The 26,166-nt window shown below is 42.0% G+C and overlaps 1 protein-coding gene across 2 annotated transcripts in view; it reads right to left on the bottom strand.

The window, feature by feature from the left end:
- Window positions 1–26,166, bottom strand: part of LOC119653812 (high affinity cGMP-specific 3',5'-cyclic phosphodiesterase 9A-like) — a 530,323-nt gene that overhangs the window by 89,695 nt on the left and 414,462 nt on the right. For both annotated transcript variants that reach the window (XM_038058837.1, XM_038058836.1), the window contains one exon: window positions 22,966–23,291. In XM_038058837.1, coding sequence (XP_037914765.1) covers window positions 22,966–23,291 — 326 coding nt within the window. The remainder of the gene's footprint in view (window positions 1–22,965; window positions 23,292–26,166) is intronic.

Below are 26,166 nucleotides of genomic sequence, written 5' to 3'. Positions count from 1 at the left end.
TGCCGACGAGATCAACATCATGGGAAGAACGAACCGAGACGTACAAACTGCCTTCATCCAGATCGAGCCTGGAGCGCAAGATCTTGGGCTATACATCAATGAAGGCAAGGTGTAATATATGATGACAAGAAAACAATAATATCAAATCGCACTGGTCAAACGAGAACAATGAAGATACATTTTTGGGCGGCACCATGACTGTCTGGTTGTGGATAAAATCGGTGGGCAGATAACTTAATCCGTATGGACGAGGAAGATTCAGCCCGACAAGTCTATAAGGCTAACATCTATCCATCTGAGATGCAGCGATGGAGTAGGCCAGGACGCCAATCTACTTTCATATATATTTCATATATCATATATCGAATTGGTGCACTTCGGCACAAAACCAACCGGGATGTCTGGAGTTCCTTACTAAGGTAGACCTAAACTGGATACCGGTTGTTGCGCTGTTGATGATGATGATCATGTCTATAGTAAACTAGAAACGAACGGGAAGAGGCGATCCTGTCCATGAGTAGTAGTAGTATTTCCTGTTCACTCCTTGGCGGAGTATAGAGAATCCACACAGTATGATTGTGCTTCAGTTTCACTATCACCATACTTAGCGCTGTAGAAGTGATTAGCTCACAGCAGAGAGACAAACACAAGGCGAACATAGACATCCATGATGACTAGGATTCGAACCCAGAGCAGCGAGATTGGGAGGCTTACGCTCTACCCCCTCAAACATCGCGCCGTCCCAGCGAAGTGCTGACATTTGTATACAAGTAAAAGCCAGACTAACTATTCAGCGCAGTCAACGCATACGAGCTGCCAGGAGGCTACTCACCAAAACAATATGATTTTAGAGTTGGGCGATCTACAATTGATGCGATTGAGGAAGTGGTCCAAGCCGTAAAGCTGGCTGAGGTATACAGTCGCCACTGTCGACAAGTAACACTAGATGTAAGAAACGCCTTCAATTCTGCGAGGTGGTGCTACATGCGCGAAATACGGGTAAATTGTTTCCATATTTGCAAGACGAAGTCAAAGGACTTCGCCTTGATCTACGGGCCGGGACTTTTTGAACGCTTTATATGATATTTTGCTGCGACTCAAAAAGCATGACGTATCGCGTTTTGTCGGATTGGCGGATGATGTTGTGGAAGAAGAGTGGATAGTCTGTCTAAGGCAATAGCCCGATACTTTGTATGTAAATACATTTCACCTCCCTACCAAAAAAAAAGTCTCCGTAAAAATTCAATAATTCAACATCCTTTGCAAATTTTACTTTGTTAGTAACAACTGCTTCCGAATAAATTGGGTGTAACAGAGAGTCGGAGGGGATCAAACTAACCTTTGGGATCCGCATACGCCGAGGAGGAAGAAAGAAAGTTAAAGAGAGTAAACTGACTGACCTTAGCGGTATTGCACTCGCGCTCGTCAGTCGATCGATCGGAAAGCCTGAAAAAGAGCCGCGGAAGCGTGGACAAAGATTGTGTCTAACAAGAAATAATACGTTAAAGAGGAATACATCCCGAAGTGGTTATCATCTCCAAAAAATGTTATGCCACATATGTTGCCATTTTGTCGATGAAGGCAGAGAGAATCTTTCGAACCAGAGAGATACGCAAACTGCAATCATCAATGTGCTGGTGGAAGCAGTGTTCAAACTACAGACAGCAGGTAAAATCAAAAAAGGCTCTTCAATTTGCCGATCTAGAGTAAGTTCCTCCAAGCGGCGTACTTGATGCAGATTGTGTTGCACCAATAAATGTGACAGATTAAAACTCTACAGGAAATGTAGCGAGTAGCCTAATGAATGCAAACCGATGCAGTGAGAGTGTATTCGCAGATGTGCTAGTTAAAGTTCGTGGTCTTCCTCGTAAAGTTGGGAAAGAAAACTACGGCGAAAAAAGGAACAAAAAAAAAGGTACAAAGTTAAGCAAGTTATACGAATCTTTAAGATGGAATGCTTCGAAGAATTTACTAGGAGGGAAATTTGAATCCCTGGGGGACAACATATCGGATTGTTGTGAAGAAACAGAGGGTATGAACACCACAGTTGATCGGTCCTCATCTTCTTTCAAATACAGTACCGGTGCTTTTTGGCCAGCAGAAAGGAGTCAGGAAACATATATAGCAGCGCCGGATATCGTTACGGCAAAGCCTCTGAACACTCAGACCCTGGTGGTCTATTGTATTCAACTTTGAGCTACCGTAACTTTGTTAGTAATAGGATGATTTTGATCAAACTTGGAGATAATATGCTGCGTACATGCTTTATTTTTTATTTAATATATTTAATTTTTATAACTCTGGGATAAACTTAAGGGGGGTTTCTACTCAATTTTCCCACAAATATGGTAATATACTTTTTTTGAGAATTGCGGGGTCCTAAGTCCGCATTAACTTGATGGCGGACCGGACCTAATGGAGAACAACTTACTACCTTTTTTTGGTCCACAGACCCCTAGTTTAGGGCTTAGCACCCAAACTTTCAAAATATTAGGCGATGATGGCTTTACAGCTTCTTACCCTCGTTTAGGGCTTAGCACACAAACTTTCAAAATATTGGGTCCGGTCCGGCATCAAGTTGATTGACTTAGGACCCCGCAATTCTCAAAATAACTTTTTCAGCTTTGCCAAGCTCTGGTCAATAGGGCGGATTTAAGCTCAATATAATTCGTAGTCATATTGTTTTCTATATAAAGGAGCATTTAACATCTACGAGCCGCTTTGGTCACGCTGCTCCCAGGGCAGAGGTGAGGCAGCGTCTGACGATTGGCTTCTGCCCTGGTAAGAAACCGTAAAGCCGTCATCGCCCAATATGGTAATATACTATTATTAACTTAATTTGAGCAGATATCGACATGGAGAATATTTTGAAGCCTGGACACCATATAGAGGCAGCTCCATGTTTTTTTCAGATTTTTGTGTTGGCTAGTTTCTGAGAATGGGTCCGTTAAAGAAATCATCGCTTTCTACCTCTTCCACTCCCGGCCTTTCTAATAAATGTCAAAACTAATCCCAGCATCGAAAAGTATTAAGTTTCACTTGATACCCAACATGACTATATTCGGTGAAAAAAAATGGTATTCCCGTTTTGTATGTATGGGGACTCCCCTTAATCTCAAAGTAGAAGGATATCACTCAGTGCATATCTGGGCAGTTCACAGTTTCCACCTTCTCACCAAATTTCGTGTCAATCGGTATAGCCGTTTCTGAGAAAAGTGCGTGTGACAGACAGACAGACGTGGTTTATGTGACTCCATTTATATGCGACACTGGTACTCATCGCCTTCTGAAGTTTTCATGCTGTTAACTTTGACTTGTTCGGGCCTTGAATAGAAAAATAGAGAAGCAAACGTAGGAGGAAGGGGGCACAATTTATTAGAAGTGTTTGCGTAGTTAGAGGTGATCCTAGCCATAGATATAAATATATTGGAGTCTGGCCCAGTTGTAGATATGATCTTTGTAATGCATAAATTGTATTGATTTGCTAGAATTGGTACGTCAGCATGCCCAAAATCGTGGAGGACGTTAGGTTAATCTGCGAAGGCAATCGGAAAGAAAACTTTATTATAATAAGCACCCGCACGGAGAAATCATACAATACTTAATATCGCGAAGATGTCCATGCCAGAGGTATGTAAGTTCACCAGTTAAAAAGCTAAGTTACTAATGGAGTAACGACCTCGCGAATGAGTCAATCGCTTCACTTCGACAATAAGAAGGCTGCGACTGCATCTCGATTTCTCAATCGACGCAATATCCTCATGGTAGGTAAATTTGGCCGTTTCCTTTTCCTGGGCATAATCAGGGTTAACCATAGAAAGGTGAGCGGATTCAGGAGTGATCTTTGAAAATTCAAGAATGAAGTTATCCCAACTCTTTAAAGAAGCGACGGCCATATTTTTAGCGCAAATATATGCCATTTTATTGACTGTAGAAAAATCGAGTAAAAATTGAAATCCAATCCGAAAGTCAGGTGGTGTTAACAGTACCAAATGCAAATACAATAGGAAGTCAGTTGATATAGCATTGCTTCTTGGTACTTGTTGAACAAGGGCGGCTAAATGAGGAGAAATGAGTGCCAGGACACTTGTTCATTGGTATTAGAAGAGCATCTGGCTCCACAATGGGAAGACTAAATCCAACATTTGGCATCATTTTCTTTGCTGTTAATATTGTTTTGAGGATTATGGAGATCCTGTTGGTAGACGAAAATGTTTGTGGAGGAAATCAATAAAATAAAATGAGGTCCCGAACATCCTACTAGGGCGTTTAGCAGATCACTGTTCCTTAAACTGCTATCTAGAAATATTAATATTATAATAATACATCCACAGACTCCCCATAGCCCCACATATTTTTTCCGAGGATCGCAAAAGAGGAAGGGTGTCGTTCCACTAGTATCTGAAACCTATCCTTTTTTGTTCTGATCTTTATTTGTTAAATTTTAAATCGTTTGTTTTATTTTAAATCGGTTTGGAATGAACTCATATATGGTAGAGGTTGCTGCAAGAGAATGGCAGAAGGGACTTGGGGGGAATTTAATCGATTGCAACGTCGCAGATTATTTACTAACCTTCAGTATCAAGTAATTCACAGACCGGTGCAGCAAGGAGTCTAAATTGCAGAGTAATAGAGGCTAGCAAGTATGAAATAGCCACAAAAAGTTTAAGGCGATCAACGTAGAGCGGGCATGGGCAGGAGAGGTGAGACAAAAGGCCGGTGATGAAAATAAGAATTATAAAATGCTCAATATAGAGTCCGGAGGAGTTCCTCATGATTTCTACAGATCAATCAAGGGAACGGGATATGCAACCATCAACATATATTCAGCAGTCTCTATTAGAAAAGTATCACGCAAGCAATGTGATAATCGATCGATCGAAAGTTTACGAAAAACAGCGGGAAGGGTTACCTGACGTTTAGGCATGATTTCACGGTACTCTTTGGACACTGATTGATTTGCCGACTACATGCCGTGACTAGCACCGCCGTACTGGTTTATACTGAGTGTAGACTCATACCAGTGGATGTGAGGCCCTTTAACGCCTCTGTGGCAAATAAGGGGTACGGCGCCTGAGTTGTACAGCGCATCGCCACACTTGAGCTCGCAATATGGGTCAACCACCATGAAACTCCCACAAGAGGGCCAACCGTAAACAACCGGGACGAGAGTACATCCCCCCGGAATTATTCTAGAGCATATGTCCCGGTTTCCAAGGTAATATATATGCACTGGGACAGGCTTCGTGGCAACTGGCACTTTAGGTGAGTTCCATTGAAGACTCGATCTGATCGCCCTCCTTGAGTACAACATCATAGGACAACATGGAACTAATGGCTGTACACCAGATGAAGGAGCGTCAAGAAACTCCCTCGCCGTCAAAAAGGCAGCACGCGCATATGAATTGGTAGACCGAAGTCTATCATTGTAAGCGAGGCGCTGACTAAAATTATAGAGATAGTTCATTATCTGAAGGCCAATGTCATCTAGATTCTGGGTGTGACATTACGCTGGATACAGACGAAATGAAACCAGCCCTCTGAATTTGCCCTACACAGAGTACAACTCTAGCTGGAATCAAGGCTCCTCGAGAAGAGAAACTCATTCAGGCTATCATGCCCTGTCAGGAGGAATTACATCAACCCGTACGTAGAACATTTAAGAGACTGCTCCACATATATGGGTCTCGCAGCTCTCCTGCGTAGATCCCAATCACGCTCTAAATAAGGCTACACGATTTTCAAGGCATGTGAAAAAAAAACAACGATTGATTGAGGAGTTGACCTTCACGATAATGGCGTGGCCAACTATCGGATTACAGTGAGGAGCAAGAAATGGTGGTGGCCATTGTTTATCAATTCCCTGGGAAAATCAGTGGTAAATGCCTCAAAAATATATCGACGTCTCAACAATGACTCAATGCCGCTGACTGATTTTATTACTGACATCGTGCTGGGACTTACAAAATTTGCTACGTCAGGGGTCGAAAATCCCCCAAATCCTAACCTTGGAATGCAGTCTATCGCATATGCAAGATACGACAACGTGGGACACATGATCATTAGACAACCCTCGGATTTTCAAAGGAGGTGTAGGATATGCAAGAACAGAACACTATATTTGAGCGAACAATGTGACGCCCATCTTCACTGGGAATGTTTAAGTTGTTCACACACGTAGTGAATAAAGCTGTCGGGCCGTATAAAGTGATAGCCAATTATAAAAAAATCTGAACATATCATTTTTATCTTAGTTTTAATTGAAATAAAGTAAAAAGTAAAAAAATAAAGATGATTTTTATTTATATATTTTCTAATATTGGCCAATAATAGGTTACACTATTAACCCTTAGGTCTGGACTCATGTTGTGTTTTCAGAGGATATCACCTTGGATACTTCTTTTCGAAACTAATTATTATTGCCAAGAGAATTGTCTTTTTATCCTTCCATCCTCAATTTATTTCAAATATCCTAAAGGTCGCTTTCTGCCAAATGAAGTGATATTACTACTGCCACCGTTAAACATAAAATTCCTTCGAAGTTAAACCTCTTTGATCGCGTATAACTCGGCAGACTTTAGATTTAGACGCAACGTTCAACTGTTGCCTCAACAACGCGGACTTGCTATTGATTTTCATCAGACGAATTCCTACCGCGGATTTAATTGAAATACAATTCAGAAATGTATATCAATCACATTACAGTATTTGGAACGTCTGAAATCATATCTGAGCTCTTCAATATTGTATCCTTTTCAAATTCCTACTATGTATGTAGCCAGAATTCTAGGCAACGTATTAGCTTCAATGGAATGCCAGTATTGATTACACGCGGATGAGTTGACAGCATTATCTAAATGAGCTGATACTTTATTTGAATTCGCCAGTAGCAGTTAAGAAGGGGAAAATTTAATTTAACTTGAATGGTCGTTCTACTCAAATTCGAAATCGTCGTTACTCGTGCGTATCTTCAAACGTACATTTTGCTTACAGATGGAGTACTAAAAATTTTAAATGTCTCCATCAGTTCTTGGATTCTTTTTAATGGATTTGCTACTCAATTATAGGTAGCCGCGTTCGGGAGATGAGTTACTAAATTGTGACATTTAAAGTTATCTACATAAACAGATACCGACAACAGGTCTGCAATCAAAGTAAATTTTTCACTAATAAATTTAATAGCGCCCGAAGTGAATAGGAAGTCATAAAAAGGCTCAGAAATTTATGGAATGATATGAAATATTTTGCCAATTATCTGCTATTTCAAGGAGGCTGAAAAGTTTAAAATGAATAAAATTTGTAAGATACCAAATCGTACATAATAGGCAAGCTGGCGCACAGAAGACACGACCCGCATTAACAATAAACTACACTTTGCTAATCAAGACTACATGTTAAGTCTGCGGTGTTCATACCACCTTCAAAGGTTATTTACCTTGGCGAACTCCACAATATCCGCCAACAATGTTAATGATATCTCTGTAATCTATACTTGAATCAACTGTAATTAAAACTTCTAAAGGAGGGATCGCAAGTTCTCCTTGTTCTTGGGAAGATTCAGGTAAATTTCAGTAAATTACACATCATAACCTCATTAAACCCCTTGAGATTGACAGCAATAGTATCTTTCCACATCGCTCGCTAGTTCATCCGCCACTTTGCATCCTCCCTTCTACCAGACACCCTAGTATTGCCTCCGTTCTCATTTTCGCTTTTCAACTTGATGAATTGCCCAGACACTTAGTGCTCCCTTCCAAAACTAATTATTCGAAATCGTTACTGCAGAGAACCGTTTAGTTTAGTGCTCATTACAGCAGTGAATCAGACGAGGGTAAGGAAGCAGAAAACTTTCCAGCATTTTTCTAAAAGTCCCAACCGCAGGACTTTTTTCAATGTCGAATTAAGTAGGAAAATGAGATGGAAGCGAAAAAATGGCTCAAAAACCACCAGATGTGCTTTTGTTGGAACTCCTTAGTTAGTTCTACCGTCTCCCGTTGAGTGTCTCTGGGCTCTATTTTGGTCGTAGACAATTTCAACTTAACCCTGGAATATCTTTAAAGTTATAATACAACTGACAGAAACGAGTGATATTTTTCATTACGTTTGAAGTAGTTTCTAGTTACCGCAAAAACTAGGACAAGTGGTTGTCCCCCAAACCAGTGTACCATTTTCCATCCCACCTGAGTGGGAGTACGATGCTCTTAATTCCCGGCGCCATGTTGCAGCTATTCAACAAAAGTTTCCACAGGGCATAATTGGATAGAAGGGGCGGATAGGGATAGCAAATAATTGGAGAATGGTATTTATGGAGGACGCTGATGGAAATGCAAGCTAAGTGCTGATGGTGTAAACATATTGAGTACCAACAGTCTTTTTTTGAAACAATTGCGTTCATTTTTTAATGGAGGGTATTGAGTTTGGGCTTTTATAATCTCAGCCTTTGTAAAAGGACTGCTATTTTAGCTGCAAAACGCAATGCGATGTTTCATGGGATTTTATATGAATGTCAATTAATACAATTAAGGGTAGTCATCAGTCTTATAACCTACTTTAAGGTGCCTCGTATTTGCTATTAAGCTTTCTCCTAGAAGTTTTACCCTACGGTATGGTTTTATCGCTTTTCCTTCAGAAATGCAGTGGGCGGGGTGTATTCCCACCACGATTCTAAAGGCCGCCATCCACGTTCACTTGGGTATGTGAGTTATCCTGGGAAAGCCCGCAGTGTGGCCGACCGACAGTTGAACAGTTGAACTGAAAGCATCATCCACGTATCGGCAAGCCAAGCGGCATCATTAGCTCAACTCCATTAGCCACTGCCATTGAGACGGGGAAGCTTCTGTCTCCTCATCACTGAAAACACTGACACGATTATGGAGAGTTTTTAAAACAAGCGGAACTCCTTACGGTCGAGGCAATTAAACGTCGTAACTGTCTCATTAATTACAAATTTGGGAGCATACCTATCCATGTGCACAGGGAGAAACCAAGGAAAGATATTTCGGAAGATACATCGGGTAGATTCTCGAAAGAATCGCCGACAGGCTGAAAGTGTAGGACCGAGCCTGTTGCCCACAGAAGAGGAGAAGCTGGACGACGTAGACGTAGATATTCTAGGACTCAATTCGGACTACGAAACGAAAGGAAGTGCCATATCAGAGGACGAGTATGATACTCCGACATTGAAGAAGAGTTCCAATGAAGCGGATCGCCAGTACTAAGATAGCCAAGGTAAACCTTCACCATGCAGAAGTTGCGTCTGCAGTAATTGCAATGGCAAGTTCCAAGCATAACATTAGCATAGTACTGGCTCAAGCATCCTGGGTGTACCGGGGACAAATTTGTGGTCTGCAAGGGGAAATTTTGTGCCTAATTTGGGACTTCTCTTGTGGAAAATCAAGAGCTTGCATCATTCTCAAACGAAACTTAAACTATAACCAGGTAGTCTTCCAGAGTTTCTATGGCTGTCCAATTCTCACTGGAAGCGAGTCAAAAACTCGGGGGGCAGTCGTGCATCGGGATACTTCCCAGGAGATGACATCTAGATCTCACAGCAATTAGTCGTTAGCCCACGAAGTTTCACGAAAAAAGGGGCCACCACATCTCGTCGGCTACGATGCCAACTCCCACCATGAGATACAGGCTACATAAAGCTGTGATTAAAGACAGGGCAATCAATATCTTCGAGAATGAGGAGGATTGAGTACAGCTGCTTCCCGGGTTCCTAGTCCACCACGGAAGGCAGCAACATTCTGGATGAAACTCCAACAACGAAAGAAGGGGAAAAGGGAGAATTGGAAACTAGCAAAAGAGGTATGCTCGGAAACAGGAGTAAAGTGTGTAGTAGGAACTTTTTAACCTGTGAAATTACCCCGCGTAGATAGAATTTTTCCAGCACTACGAGTACTCCAGTGAGGGCTGGAAGCCATCTTAGGAGAGCACTGTGTGCGTTGTTTGACATCGGACGAGGAACGTTCGATAACATATCGCACATAAAGATACGAAATGGCCTGATTCGGAAGGGAGTAGAAAAAGTACTGATCTTCTGGATAGGCAGGATGGTAGAGAGTATTCAAACACTATTGAACATTTTTTAAAGGGTGGGTTACTATCACCGCTGATGTAGGGTATGGTAGCTGGTGAACTACTAAGAGCAGTAATAGACACTAGAATGCAGGTACAGCGTTATGTTGATGACATTGATTTAATTAGTATGGTCAAATTTGAGGATACCCTATGTGACAGAATCCAAATTAGATTACGAATACAAGTAGCCGGTACTGAAAGGCGGCGCTGCGCATCAGTCCAGGACAATATAGTATCATTCGAAGGAAGCATAAGCTCGACCACCTGAAAGCTATCAGATTGCATGGTATGAAGGTGAAACAGTAATAGAGGTAAAATATTTGGGAGTCACACTCGACTAAAGACTACACAGGAAAATATATGTTGAAAACAATGTCGGAAAGTCATGAGGGCTCTGATGAGTAGCAATGAAAAAATGGGGATACACCCCGAAAATGCTGCACAGGATATAAAATGCAATAGTAAGACCAATGATTACTTATGGGGCGGGAATCTGGATAGACAGAACTGAGCTCCACAATCAGGGAGTTACACAAACTGGCTTGCTTGTGTATCAGTGGGCAATGAGAACATGTCCAACGACATTTTTAGGGGTCCATCTGGGATTGACTCCTCTCCAGAATGCTGCATACCAGGTAATCCTGCACTCTCAAAGAACGCGAGCACGAGCAGAGACCTATCACGAACTCCGTCAAGTGGAGAAGCGACTTCACAGACGGAAAAAGAAAGCCAAGCAGAACCAATAAGCAACAAATCAGCAGGAAGCCTTATACATCTCGTTGCTCATCCTGCCGAGACAAAGAGGGAAATCTGATTTCCGACGGTATGGACATATTGGAGCAATGCGTTGAGTATCTTGATGAACTACTCATCGTCATCAACGTCGCAACAACCGGTATCCGGTCTAGTCCTGCCTTAATAAGGAACTCCAGACATCCCGGTTTTGTCCCTAGGTCCACCAATTCGATATCCCTAAAAGCTGCCTGGCGTCCTGGCCTACGTCATCGTTCAATCTCAGGCAGGGTCTGCCTTGTCTTCTTTTTCTAGCATAGATATTGCCCTTATAAACTTTCCGGGCTGCATCATCCTTCTCCATACGGAGTAAGTGACCCGCCCACCGTAACCTATTGAGTCGGATTTTATCCACAACCTGACATTCATGGTATCGTCGCTCATAGATTTCGTAGTTATGCAGACTACGGGATCGTCCATCCTCATGTAGGGGGCCAAAAATTCTTCGGAAGATTCTTGTCTCGAACGCGGCCAAGAGTTCGCAATTTTTCTTGCTAAGAACCCAAGCCTTCGAGGAATACATGAGGACTGGCAAGATCATAGTCTTGCACAGTAAGAGTTTTGACCCCATAGTGAGACGTTTCGAGCGAAACAGTTTTTGTAAGTTAAAATAATCTCTATTGGCTGCCGACAACTATGCGCAGCTTTCATCATCGTAGCTTTTATCGGTTATGATTTTCGACCACATTATCAACGGTCTCAAAGTTGCACTCTTCTATCTTTATTCTTCCCGCTTGGCCAGTGCGGTTTGATGATCATGAACTACTCAACAAACAAAATATTGGCGAATTGGAGGTCCCACCAATTATAAACGCCGGACAAATGCTTCCACCACCAACCATGGAATCACAGCCGAACTGGTTAATTATGGAGGCGATCAACTACACCAAGCGGTTCAAAAACCTGCCTGTCGATTGGTGACGAGCCATTATTTGTCTCATAAAAAGGGAGATATTATTGGAGCAATTATAGAGGTATCACGTTGCCGGGTAGCATCTATAAGATTTCGCCGCTATTTGGTTAAGCCGGATAGCCCCATGCGCCCACAACATCATCGGCCTATACTCCATTCGAATTAGCAAAAGATCAGATTCTCTTTCTCTGGAAAAACTGTTGTAATAAGGACGGTTATGCTGGCATAGTTAGGGTGAAACCATATCTGACCATGTGAGAATTCGGTATCCGGACGAAGTTGATAAAACTGACTAGGCTGACCTTGACCCATGTGCGAGGCCAAATAAAAGCAGCAGAATCACTCTCGAGATAATTTAACATCAACGACGATCTAAGGTGATGGCCTGTCAGGTATCCTCTTTAACCTTGCTCTGGAAAAAGTGATCCGCAATGCTGATGTAAATGTGAGAGGCACCACCCTTTTCAAGTTCACTCAACTATCGGCCTCTTCTTCATTTTCTTCAGCGTTTGTCCCGTTCACAAGCCGAGTCGGCTCGTCGTGATCGGTTTCGCTATTTGGCTCTATCGAATCCCTGATCTGGATGCAATCTCAAGGCTTTTAAATCCCCATCCAGCGTATCAAGCGACCGTTGTTTCGCCTGGCCGTTTGGTCATTTAACATCGACTCCGATGTTCAGACCAATCTTGGCAAGTGAATTCTCGTTAACACGAATTGTGTGACCATACCATCGAAGACACCTCTCTCGCAATTTTCCCACGATCGATGCAGCTCCATAACGATCGCGGATATCCTCATTTCGAATGTGAACAAAACGTGTCATGCCACACGTCCAACGCAACATCTTCGTCTCCATTACCGCAAGACGCCGTTCATTGTCTTTAATAGTCGGCCAACACTCAGGACCATACAGAGCGACAGGACGGACGACATTGCGATAAGTTTTAGATTTGAGACGTTCGTTGATACGTCGATCATAAAGAACATCAGTTGTGCAACGCCACTTCATCCAGGTTGCGTTAATGCGTGAAGCAATTTCATGCAGTTCTCCATTGGCCTATACTTACGATATTGACATTATGGGAAGAACAACCCGAGTTGTGCAATCTACCTTTATCCAGATCGGGCAGGGGGCGATTAGCGTAAGATCTTGGACTGTAGATTAATGAAGGGAAGACGATGGGTGATACCATGACCGCCTATTTGTAGATAAAATCCGGCTCAATAGGTTGCGATATTTGGTGGACCTCGGCGCAAAACCGGGATGTCTGGTATTCTTTTTTAAGGCAGACCTAGGATAGCGGTTGTTGCACCGTTGATGATGATGATTATTGTTAGCGACATCTCCTTTGTCTTGAGAAAAGCTTCGATAAATCTGTCTCAGTTGATCTTTCTCTTCTGCTGCTGGCTATTCTGGTAAAATGTTTTACCGCTGTGTGATTGTAGCTAAGAATATATGATAGAAGCAGCTTCTCGTAACTAGATCGTGGAGAAGTTTGAACCTTTTAAGATTCAGGACATACCTGACTATCACGAGAGTTGAACTAAGGTAAGCCTCGTTTGAGGACTCGTTCTTTAAAATGTCTTCTAATGAAAACCTATACCTCTATATTTTAAAATGCGTCTTTCAGGTAACGAAATCTAAAAACAAACGAAACCATTTCGCCAAGCACTTGCCTGGTACAAGTAGGGTCATAGAAAAAAAGCCCGGAATAGAGAATCTAATTTTGTGTCTTTATTCTGGCCTTCGAAAAAACTCTAGGCCCGAGGGACCAACCTGTTTTCCCCGGCATTCTCAGTGGGTCTGCTTCAAAAGAATCCTTTCAATTTTGTTGTTTTCCGAGGAGTTTCTAAATTTTATTTTCTTACGTGGGACAATTTTGCATCCTTCCACTCTCTCTCAACCAGAATTAGCCTCCTATAAGTACGCATGGAGTCCCCATGTAGAGGTCGAAACTGGGATAGTGCATAATAGGTTGATTTCTTTCGCAATACCATTCTTTAAAGGACTCTTTCGAGAAAGCACAAAGGAAGTTTCCAAATTCGAAACTTAAACTACTTTGAATGTTGATCAAATTTCAAGGGAAAATAGTCCTGGCGTATCATCGTCACTAACGATTGATTCTGCAGATAAGATAAACTGCCATCTGGAAATTCTTATGTTCTAAAAAGTGATCGGACACCAATTCTTTGCTCGACTTTCACCTGTGCCCAATAACTGTATGTTATAAACGTTATCAATAAGTGCTCGTCATGAATTTGTATGTCTTCTCCATAACGGACGAAAAGAATGAAGAGGGTGCGGTTCGGGCGGCCATTCACAATTAGATTCCAACCTTCAATACTATTTATGCTCTTCTTTCAATTTCTCTTTCTTTTGCCCCCTGAAAGCAAAAATCTTGTGGGACACACCTTGGACAATATTTCGTGTTATTACTTCGTTCATTGGCACGTTGTGGCCGCATTATATGCACAGGTAAACAATGGGTTGCGTCGGAAAGTTTGCAGGTGCGGCTGCTTGTCCGAGTTACTTGAACCTGTCGTTCACTTATCGGAATGACTCGATAACTTTGCATTTAGATGGTTTGCGCTTAAGAGGCTACAATGGAAGATAACCCAATACGGCGAGGGCAAAGCACCTTCTAGTATTCTACGTGTGTACAAGTCTGTCAGAATATGGTAGTCTGGGTTGATAGTGGTTCAGCATAATCTTCCAGTCTATTATCGAGCCAAAGTGATACGAAAGTTTTCCATGAAACCAAAGCAAATGAGTAAGTTGTCTCGAGGGTTGTATCATAGATAGACAGACTATCCAAATATGACGTTCGTATTATGGAGTACGTTCTTGAAATTAGGAAATAGCTTTCCACAGAATGAATCCAATGGGTGGAACTTTTGAATTCTAGGAAGTTATGTCTTTTAATTAAAATAATCTACTAATTGCTGAATGAGGCGAGTGGTCATTCACACAACATAAGCGTGCGATATTTAAGTTTAGTTTTAGCAGAAATTTCAGTCGACACTAGCGCCTCTCTGCTGATTACCTCTGGCTTCTTTACTGTAATACGTACCAAATTCAGGCGTCTATCACTCTTCTGTTACAGTTACGTACCGGCACAACTACAGCAGGATTTCTTATTGATATAACGTAAGGAAGGTTAGCGGCCATGGGATCACTTGGCGAGTTACTTGAACAAGTTGGCTAACATGAGTGAATTGCGCTTGTTATGCAAGTTTTACTTAAACGCTGCTCTGTGAGTAATATATGTAAATTCTGTCCATATATTCCGAGGGCTTAGTAGTTCTGTTTACGTTGAGAGAGTAAACATCCTTAACGTCCTCTTATGCCTTTACTTTTGTCTCAAATACTTTCGAATGGGATGTTACGAGAAGGGAAACTATGTATATAGATCAATCTTTCATTAAATACGTTTTGAACTTGAATAAATGTTGGAAATTTCTTTCCTTTCTAATGTGAAAGATCTACAGCCATGCGTTTGTTTCGGAGGTTTTGCAGCATATTATTCCTCAGATCTGTAGAGCCTCATGTTTCCTCTATTTTTATTTAGAGGGCCCTCTCCTTTGTCCAAAAATAATTATAACAGTTGATTTCATTCCTGATTTTTTAGGGGATGAGCGTTTCGAGTGCTTCAGATATTGCTGGTGTACCTTATTCGCTTGTTGTCGTCATCTAAAAATGTGATTTCCACGTTATCATTTGCTTTTATAATCTTTTTTATCGAATACTCCATTTTTGAGATGAAGAATATAGTAATGACCCTGTAGGTTTGAGAAAGGCCAGAAGTGGCCATCCGAGCTTTTAATGGCAGTCGGGACGTGAGGGCTACCCCAGAAACCTGAAGAAGGCAAAAATTAGTTGAATATCCCTACGCTAGTCAGACTTGCGAATGTTGGACAGTTTTTTAGACATTTCAGTCCACTTTGGGAACATACAAAATCACATGCTTTAATATCTGGTGTGTTTGGGTATCGTACCAAGATGTATCTAATATCTATATAAATTGGGGAATCGCAAAAACAATGGGATATTGAAAATAAAATTTTATAAAATTTACGATTCGATCGCATGCATGAGCCATACAATTATCAACTCAGTTACCAGGGATGAAGGAAGGAAATTCATGGACGACCGCATCCTCAACCTCGACCATCTCTTGCGTTAAGTGTCTATGAGACATCCTATCCTATTTTAGCTTCTCCTGGCCGAAATGTAAGGAGATATATCACATGACTTTTCATTCCCTGGAACACTCCTTATCAGAACGGTGGAGGAAACTACCAAATCCTCTCTTTACGGTCCTCCGGTGAACCGGAGATGAAACCTGAAGATAAGCAGTAATCGAAACCCCAAGCCAAAGTGTAATTACCGTAAGTACGGTTAAATAGCCGCACGGGAGTGTGGCCGCGAAAGATAAATTCTGGGTATCAGGCGACCCAGATTCCAACTACCTCTGTCTTGTTTCTGCCATGGCAGTCATTCATTCTTATCAGAAAACAAAATCTAAATTTCGAACGTGACAATCAGCGCTGAGTCAAGGGGCAATATTCAGGGCATTGATGAAGAACTTGAGTCTAGACACAGACTCTCAACGTATTCATCCAGTCGTTAACCGGTAATTTCTCAACACTCCCGATCACGAGCTCCCCTGCTAAGGCTAAAATTTTGCCCCCTGTAGGCATTAGCTTTGGGCAAAAAACTATATCTGGGCAAATCAACTGGTCCGAATCGCCTTCGAGTAAACCGCCAGGGAGCAAATCACAACCCCTGCTTTGTGCGAAAGTTGAAGGGAAGTGATCCTCCGGGGCATATGCTGCTAAAGGCTAATCGAAGCGGTCCTCTGGCGATTTTAACTTATTCTCTAAGGAATAGCAAAGAGGACTAAGCTGGCAACAACTAAATCTTGATTTGCGGACAAGGTTAGCGAGTTCGACGGATGGGTATTATATGACAACACCCATCCATTCAAACATGATGGTGAGCGATACTCAGAGCCCAGGAAAAAACTCCTCCTGCATCAGCGCATGGGACCAAGCTGTAGATGTATACCGTAAATGTTTGAAGAACGGGAGCTTTCCATACTAGAAGACGGGTCGGAGACAAGCGGGCCAACAGCTTTATTATCGGCTAGGGACACATAACGGCAGTGTTGGTTCCCAAGCTCGTGCAGCCCATTGCAGATGAAGTGAAATATTTCCTACATAAATTTTCAGTCATTGAATCAAGCCATCGCCAGACATCACTTTAAGCCTCTCTATTTTGCAGACCACTCAAACAGATTGCCCCACGTACGAACAAGTGCTGAAAGGCCGAGATACATTCTGTCAAAAGGTCATCAAATCTATTGTCAGAATACAGACAACAACCCAGATAATGTCAACTAATATGACAGGAGGTTCTTTGTTCTTCTCCACTCACTACGGTAAACAAGGCCAACGCCATGGCGGAACTCAAATTTGATAAAACGGAGAAGATCAAAAGCGGCATATCTTAATTGAGTTTCTGATATCTGACTAAGTTGTAGGCTTGAATAGGTTAGAAAGAGGTCAAAAAGCTCTGAAAAGTAGGATAAATTAGGCTAGATGATCATCATGGAGACGCTTCTGAAAAGAGACCCCCGAAGTGGTCTCGAAGTTGAAACAAATCCTGGACCAAGGGCATTAGTAACCTACATTTACACAACCTGAATTATGTAGAGATGATAATGAAGCAAATTGGTGTCGCGAACAGACGGAACAAGCTTCCGACCGATCAATCCAACTTCCTTTCCACTAAAAGAAATGAAAAGACTAGTAGATCAGTTTCATTTTCATTGTAGGTAGTGTGCATAGCTGAAAAACAACTCCATGTGCATGTCGCAAAAATTTGGGGGTGATATTCGCAATGGAAAACGGCTTAGGGGTATTTATGAAGAACAAAGATGTCTTCAATTACATCTCGTTCATGCCGATTTGCGACGCTGCAAAACAGCATGGAGTCGATTCGCCATTATTCCATTGAATCCTTAACATGCTGGTATGGGGGGAATATATAAATGGTCACCGCGTGGAAGTCTATTGAGACAATATGCCTTATGAGCTACCCACAGGAAAGGGCTCCTACACTCTTTTCATGGTTTCCAAGAAGGGAGAAGTTCAGAAGTCAGCATTGCAACCAAGTTCACCAGTGTCTACTGCGAAGATCACAACTAGAAAAGGTCCCTGCTCAAAAAGCAAGTATATTAACGGACCCATTACAATAGGCGGAGCAGTCATCGGATTTATGGGTCCAAGGAAAACGTACTTCGAACCAATGGGTAAACATATTAGCATATTCCAGGTGGAAATATTCAACGCGCAATAGATAGATGCAACTTCTAAAGGAACTATTGGGGCAGAACATTGCTAATTTTATGGACAGCTAAGTGGCTATTAAGGTCCTACCAGATGAATTATAAACTGGTATGGGAATACGTTAAAGGACTGAGCACGGTGGGCTTAAAATCTAGACACTCTGGGCTCCAGGCCCAGCCAGGAGCAGGGAGCTGTACTGGACGAACTTAATAGGGGTGGATCACTACAGGGAGCTTATGAGGGCAGATTGTTCCGGATAATAGCAGAAATATCACTAATAATTGCAAGCTAAATTATCACCTAGGTAAGCTACGGATATCAATGGACATTCTCTGTAGATTCTGTGAGGAAAGTGACCAAACCTCCACACATTCCAATTTCTTGTATTCCCGAAAACGGTTTGTCTATTTCATGCCTCTTTTTTGAAAATGATAATCAATTGGTCCACTGTTTTGCAAGAATTGAGGCTAGCATTGTTATGCTCAAGGTTGGGACAGGGAATCAATTTCAATTGTTTTACACAAAACCTTAAAAACTATTCCGATAGAAACTTCTCACCATACAGTCAAAGCTCTTACTGTACAAGACAATGATCTTGGTAGTAGTCATATATACGTCGGAGAATTGGGTTCATGACAAGAAAAACTAACTAAGTTCTAGGCCGCGTTTGAGAGAAGAATCCGGCGAAGAATTTTTGACCCCCTACATGAGGATGGACGATCCCGTCCTACATAAGAGATTGCTACGAAGAAGGAAATTTTTCAAGCCTTACGATCCCAGCTAGGAGTACAGTGGATATAGGAGGTAGATATTCTGCGGCTAAGGAAGGCATATGATGGCACGCAAACTGCGTTGATAAGTCTAACACTTGAAGCGACGAAAGATAACTCTAAAAAGATGTTTCAGGTGCTTGGAATTTGGACTTATGGCGAAAAAATGTACTAGTGTACATGATAGGTCCGCGTTGTATCGGGAATGCGGAAAAAGGCCACATTGCAAAAGACGGCGGGGAAAGACCCAACGATCTCTTCTACAGAGGAATAAGTTACTTTGACAGCGCCCACATCGCAGGAAGCAGCACAAGTCCGGTGTTTAAGAAGGTGATCGACACTATGTGCAAACAAGGTTTTTACAGCTAAACGTGAACTATTGCCAAGTGGCTCACGATCTGCTCCCCCAGATGGCAATGGAAAACAAAATCGAGGTAGCTGCTAGAAGCACAAGGATCTAGAAAGTGGAAATTGGGTTGCGAATAAGAGAGAAAAAGCGGCGATATGGAGATGCGGAAACCGGCTTGGGTAGCATCCCCAACAAAGCTCTCAGAACAGTAGTCGAAGTAGCGTGAAGGCATTTACGCCATGTTTTAAAGAAGAAGCAATTCCTAAAAAATGGAAGAAGCTGAAACTTGGCTAATCCCCAAGCCAAACAGGTCTTTGAATGACGCTTCATCTTACAAACTGATAAGTTTCCTAAATAATACTGGCAAACTATTCGAACGAATAATCTATAACAGATTACTTCCAATCGCCGAAAAGGAAGGCGATCTTTCTGAGAATCATTTCGGTTTTCGAAAGACGACTGATGCAATTAACCTGGTAGCTAATTCAACTAAGGCCGCACTTGACGAGGATAGATGCAGTGATCACACACGGTGTGAAGAATGCCTTCAATTCCGCGAGATGGTACAAAATACTTGGGTTCCTCATCAAGTTAGGCGGGCCGAAATATCTGGTCCGTACCGTTGCTGACTTCTTAATTGCTAGGCTTTTGTGCTGCGAATCAGATGACGGAATGAAATGCGGAGTCTGACAAGGGTCCGTCCTAGGCTCGCTCTTGTGGATTATTATGTATAATGGAGTATTGACGCTAGACCTTCCGACAAGTATGGCCTCAATTGGTTTCGTGGGCAACATTGTTGTGAAGGTGGTTGTACGTCCCCTCGAGAAAGTTATGCGAATGAAGCAGTCTATGAGAATAAGTCCTGGCTAGAGAATGCTGGTCTGTTGCAGAACATAAAACGGAAGTGGTATGTATTACCAACCAGAGAAATGCGTGTCTATGAAAATGAAAGTTGGAACACAAGGAATACATTCCAAGCTTACACTCAAGTACTTAGGCGTAATGATTGACCAGAAGCTAAACTTCAAACCACATGTGGAGTGTGCAGCAACGCAAACATATAATACCGAATCACTGATTGCGAGAATGCTACCAAACATAGGTGGTCCAAAGTTGGCTTGTTGACTCCTTGTTTCGAGGGTGGTCAATTCAGTCCTATTATATGTAGCTCCAATGGGGTCAGACGCACTGAATAGTATAATAAATAAGAGAAAAATTGGTGCAGCGTATCGCATACGTACATTCCGAACATGTTGCGCTTACGGAACAATTTCCAATGAAGCAGCCTGCGCGATAGCAGGATTGATCGCTATTGATATTCTGGCGAAAGAAGGACAACGTCTTTACGATCGAGCGTATCTCACCAGAGAAACTCCTGCCAGTCGGTGGCAGCTCGCACGAACTGAAACTATCCATGAATGACGAGAGTGGTCAGAAAAAAGCGGTTGGACCCACATAATATATGGGAAATTCGAAAATGGAGCAAGAAATCACGCGGTAAAGTACACAGCTTTTGAGCAAACACGGAAGGTACCGAGCATATCTCTATCAATTTGGGTTTGACGATTCGCCATATTCGAATGTTGCGGAGGATGCAGAACACATTTTATCTCACTGCCCGAGATTCGCAGCTCAGAAGGCCGAATTGGAAGACACAACCGTGGAGCACTTAAAAGCCGAAAACATCAGGCATTATATGTTGAAGTCGAAAAGGTAATAGCAGTCATCCATAAGAAGCTTACGCAGGAAGAAGTCGGCCGGAAGAATGAATGACAGCGGAGTCTGAACGTGAGCACGAGTGTAGGATAAATCCTGACGCAACCCGGTGACGTAATACCATACGGGAGCCCCTCGGGGAGAGTAGAAGGAGAAGGAGGTGGTTTTAGTTGGTAAATATTGCACATAACCGTTTGGCAGTAGCCCCTTTCATCGACAGAAACGAAAAAAATACAGAAGGACAAATGTTGAACCGATTTTAGTAAGGGCTTCTTTCGCACAAAACCTTAAAGACTGTTCCTGTCGAAACTTCTTACTATAGGATCAAAGCTCTTACTATACAAGACGATGTTCTTGCCAGTAATCATATATACTTCGGAAACTTGCGTTGTTAGTAAGAAAGCTAACTACACTCTTGGCCGCGCCACGAGAATAGACGATTCTACATAACGACGAAATATATGAGCGATACCACCATAACCGTCTGCTTGTGCACGTAATAAGTTGTGGTAGGTGGGTCACCTAACCCACATGGGTGAGGATGACCCAGCCCGGAAAGTCTATAGGTAATATCTATGGTAGAAAAAGAAGACGCCGCAGACCCTGCTGAGATGAGCGATGATTTAGGCCAAGGTGCCAGACAGCTTTTAGGGATATCGAATTAATGAACCTCGGCGTAAAATCGAGATGTCTGTAGTTGCTTACTAAGGCAGGCTTATTCCGGGTAACGGCTGTTGCGCCGTTGCAATGGTCAGAGGAAGATCTTTGCTTCACCCGACGCTTCTTTATGATGACGTATATGCCCGAAGTTCACTCCTTTCCTTCCTTTCCTATTGAAACCGTCTACTACTACACCTACACCCTTAGGAGTTTTCCTATACGCTGAGAGTTTAATTAGGATGCTTAATGATTGCAGAGGATCAAGATTAGTAAGAATTTTTGAAGTTAAAGTAGTTTCTAGTAAAGTTTTCACGCAGCTTTGGGAAACATTCGGCTGGGGATAGAAGGGATTGAGATCCACTCTCAGAGTTAGTTTAGTTTGAGAACACGTTAGGTTATACCGTAAATCCTTTTAAGTCGTCAACAGTGCTATTGTTGCTAAAATGAGTATGGCTAAATAGTTTTGTGAAAGTTTTAGGTACACAATACGTTTTTGTTAGTCAATTACATACTCCAATGGGGCAAATCTGTATGGACAACCATCTCTCCTATTTGAAATAGAAGTAATTACTAATTTCCTGGAATACGTGAAAAATGTTTCGATTAAGGACTACGTTTAAATTTTCAATGCTCGGTTTACTTCCACAACTATTTGATGCTTGCTTTAACCAGAAACGATTCCAAATATGCAATGAACAACATCGGACATCTATTTGTGCATATTTCCAATTATCGTGGACGCAAATTGGTTTTTTATTGTAATAATAACTCCGCTTCGCCTCTGATCCTGTGAAAACTAAAGTCATCATAATACCATCAGAACAACCCGATACTGTTATTGATTGTTTGTTTGCATGTCCTTTTTTCATGGCAATCCGAACATGGAGTGGTGAAAAACAATCACATTTCCTCAATAAAGAGGAGACAGAAATATGATCGAATTCCACAATTTAAATTGATTCCGATACCCTCGGAATTAATTCAATTTTAATTGGTTCTGCTTTATGAAATGTGGTTACTAAAATATTCTGCGTGGGATTTTATACTTCCCCACGAATTGATTGGCTTTCGCTGCAGCGCATAACGCAAAGTGCCAGAAGTGGTTATTTGTGTCCGAGAAAAGGATGGGGGTGAGGTATCCTGCGCAAGCCGCCCCCTCCACTGTGTAAGTCAACGTGAAAATTTTAATGAAATCATTCGCAGCACCGATTATTGAGTAATGGAAGATAATCTAAATGCAATAAATCATCCAGTTAAGGAGTCAATCAGGACCATTAAAAAGCTGTAAAAAATCCAATGCAAATCTGGGACATAATCTTAATTACACTCACCATTTGTGCCACACAAAAGCAATGTCGAAAGTTATGGAACGGTACTTCATTGTAATGTTTATAGACCTCGTAAAGCCACTCCCGCAACGTCTCAATGGGGATATTAAATTTATCAATTAGTCCCAGCTCCATGAACATGGTTTGCATCAGATGTATAACATCCGCGTCATCCCATTCGTATGAATCGAAAGCGGGCAAACGGAGGGCCGCCTTGATTTCATCGGGTAATGTATTATCACATATTTCCAGGAAGCGTTTCTTCACTTCTGAATGCTTTGGTAGACTACTTTTACGGTGAGGTGGTGTTTCAGGACGTCGCGACAGGCCTGGAAGAGAAAACCAAGATTTTGTTAATGCTAAACGTTCAAGTGGTTAAATATAGCTTAGAAGTAAGGTGCATTAACCTAGAGGGCTAAGAAAAATTACTTATTTAACAAACATGGTGACAGATGACAACTGTTGCAGAAAGAAGTTATTTGAAAGCAAGAGGGTGAAAAAGCTGTTTTCACCTTAACATATTTTCAATAAGCACCACTGCATTCAGAGAGAGTCAAAATCAGTGATGGCACAAAAGAAAGTTCCAAAATGACGTCTTTAAAAGTAAGATGCTGGTTATACCGACTAGAAATAATGCATCCAGCGATCTTATATCTCTTCGAAAGAATCTCAATTGTTCTAAGCATCAGCATTATCTAAAATGCAACTTTTGTGACGGCAGTGCGTATGGCGGTAGGATAGTCAACAGCAGTGGCTCAAAAGGTGGGAACTGCAGGGAAGAATGCAGAAGCAGCGAAGGAATCAACAGAACTAACAACAACAGGACCAAAGAAAATGACAACTTAATGATACCTGTCGAAGTCATCCTAAGTGAGACTGACGACCGAGTCGAAATCAATTTCGTCCTTGGAAGGGGAATGAAAAGTTAAAAGACAAATACTAAAGTATGTTAGCTATAATTACTGACAATAGTGTAATAGTAAAGGCAATGTTAAAGCGACCCCCTGAACCTGCGAACATGAAAGTACCCCGAAATATCGGGTACAAATTAAATGTGAAGACTTTGAAAGGAAGAGGATTGAATGTCTCATTTGAGAACATGAGACCAGGACTAACCCTCATATTTGTCGAATCCATACAGGATTATTACCATCATTTCTGGCTAACGTCTACACGGCACCACTACCACTCTTGATTCACTTCGTAGTTAAACTCTCCTGATAAGAAAAATCCATAAGGAAGTTGACCTATTTGGTATAATGGATGAAATGAAGGCTATTCATCTACAAATTTTAATCAAACTTTGTGGCAAATACTCATCGCCATATTTAAGCACGCCTAGGTGCTCTAAGAAGTACTCAACGTGAAATATACAGGGTTACAACTGTTAAATTTCGGACCGATTGATCAGAACTGATATCTGCAGTATCTTACTCCGGCAAATTATCAGGAATACCAGGCTTATAAAAATTAATGGAATCCGAAAAAGTTAAAAAATGCCACTAAAACAACAAATCGATTGGCAATAGCCCACAATAGCAAAAGCATTATGGCACCTACATTATGAAGGTACGGAAAAACCGGTAGTAAATGCGATAAAAAACGCATCAATCATACCACGAATAATGGTAGACCGTTTAAAAAGTTTCTCTCGCTACAGATCGCGATAACGAACAGCGCCAAATCGCCGCTATTACATATTAAATTAAATAATTGTTAATTATTTAACACTACCTCGTTGACCTCCCACGTTTAAACTTAAACTGTATTTCCTTCGCAACTTCATGTTGAAAATCCCCTACTGAATATGACACAATAAAGGATGACCACAGAATGTGCAACATATTGACTTGGACCTTTAATTTGTTTCGCGACAGTACCAATTGTTAAAACTGAAACGATGAAGAAAATCCTGTTTGTATCACTTTACAACTGAGTCAATCTAAAGGCCTCTATCACGTTCGGTTCGGCCTGTCAGTTACCTTGGGTGAGACCGTAGTGCATCCGGTTGCCAGTTGAACTGAAAGGTCCATTCACGTACCGGTAAGCGAAGCGGCATTAATAGTTCAACTCTCGACGTGGAAGGCCTTGAGACGAAAATTTGAGATATTTTCATGTCTGAACATTTATAAAAAATGTTTACAAATGATAAAGACACCCATGAAATTCTCGCTCACAGTCATATTGCCAAACATGTCGGGCCGGTTGGCCGAGTCCAAAGTGACAGACGGGTCGCATCCCATCCACATTGCGACCCCCGGTCAAATGCGGCCTCTTCAGGCGTAATTGACAGGCCAAGTCTCTCCTTCGGACACTGCCTTGTCGTGGTGGGGGAGCTTGTGGTAGTTTACAACTACAGGCGTCAAAAAATACATGAAGAAGGAACCAAAGGATTGTAACTCTCGAAGTGGTAAGAAGTCATAAACTTCGAATCGTGGTCGAGGTACGAATTTTGGAGGCCTCACCAGATTCATGATCCCCTACGGAGAAATCTGTGGAAGACAGGCGCTCCATTTCCGTGGAAACCCTACACCCGGTGTCTTCGGGGCGGTCAGCCAGAAAAAATAGTACAGCAACCCCCTTAATGAGAGAAACTGGAAACCTGACTACGGCCGATCTGTCGGTGTCACTGTTGCCTAACTCTTCTAAAATACGGGAGAGGAAGGTTCGGCAGAAAGAAACTTTAGCCGCAAAGGAGAAGGGACTACAGACTTGCCTGTCAGAACCTTCTCCTTCTCCTGTACCCGGAAAAATGCAAGAAAAGGAAGCTGGTAATGTGGACGCAACTGATCTAACGTCGGTATTTGGAAACAGATCAATGCAGCCCGAACACCGTGAACCTGGGAGGGCTCCCAGCCGACAGGAACGGGGAGCACTGCGAAAGAAGGCGACGTTTCTTGGGAATGAGGACGTGGACGTTGCTACACCATCAAGTGTGGCGAAATGCAGAAAGATCGTACGCAAGAAAGCAAAACTTTCGGCGGAAGGTGAGGATAAGACGGTAACCCCCGTATGATCCACACTAAATGCAGCAGACTTTTCAGTTAGCGAGGGTTTTCATATTAAATTGCACTTATGCTACAAACACAAGAGTTAGTCAAATTAACCTCTAGCATGCCAAAGGTTCTTCCTATCTACTGGCAACAAGGCTGGCAATGTTCCAGGACTGTCCTTATATATTTCTGGTCCAAGAGCTTGGATTTT

The sequence above is a fragment of the Hermetia illucens genome, chromosome 4 (genome assembly GCF_905115235.1).
Source record: "Hermetia illucens chromosome 4, iHerIll2.2.curated.20191125, whole genome shotgun sequence".
NCBI lineage: Eukaryota > Metazoa > Arthropoda > Insecta > Diptera > Stratiomyidae > Hermetia > Hermetia illucens.
Note: the sequence above shows the minus strand (reverse complement) of the source record. Positions and strands in the feature narration are given on the sequence as shown.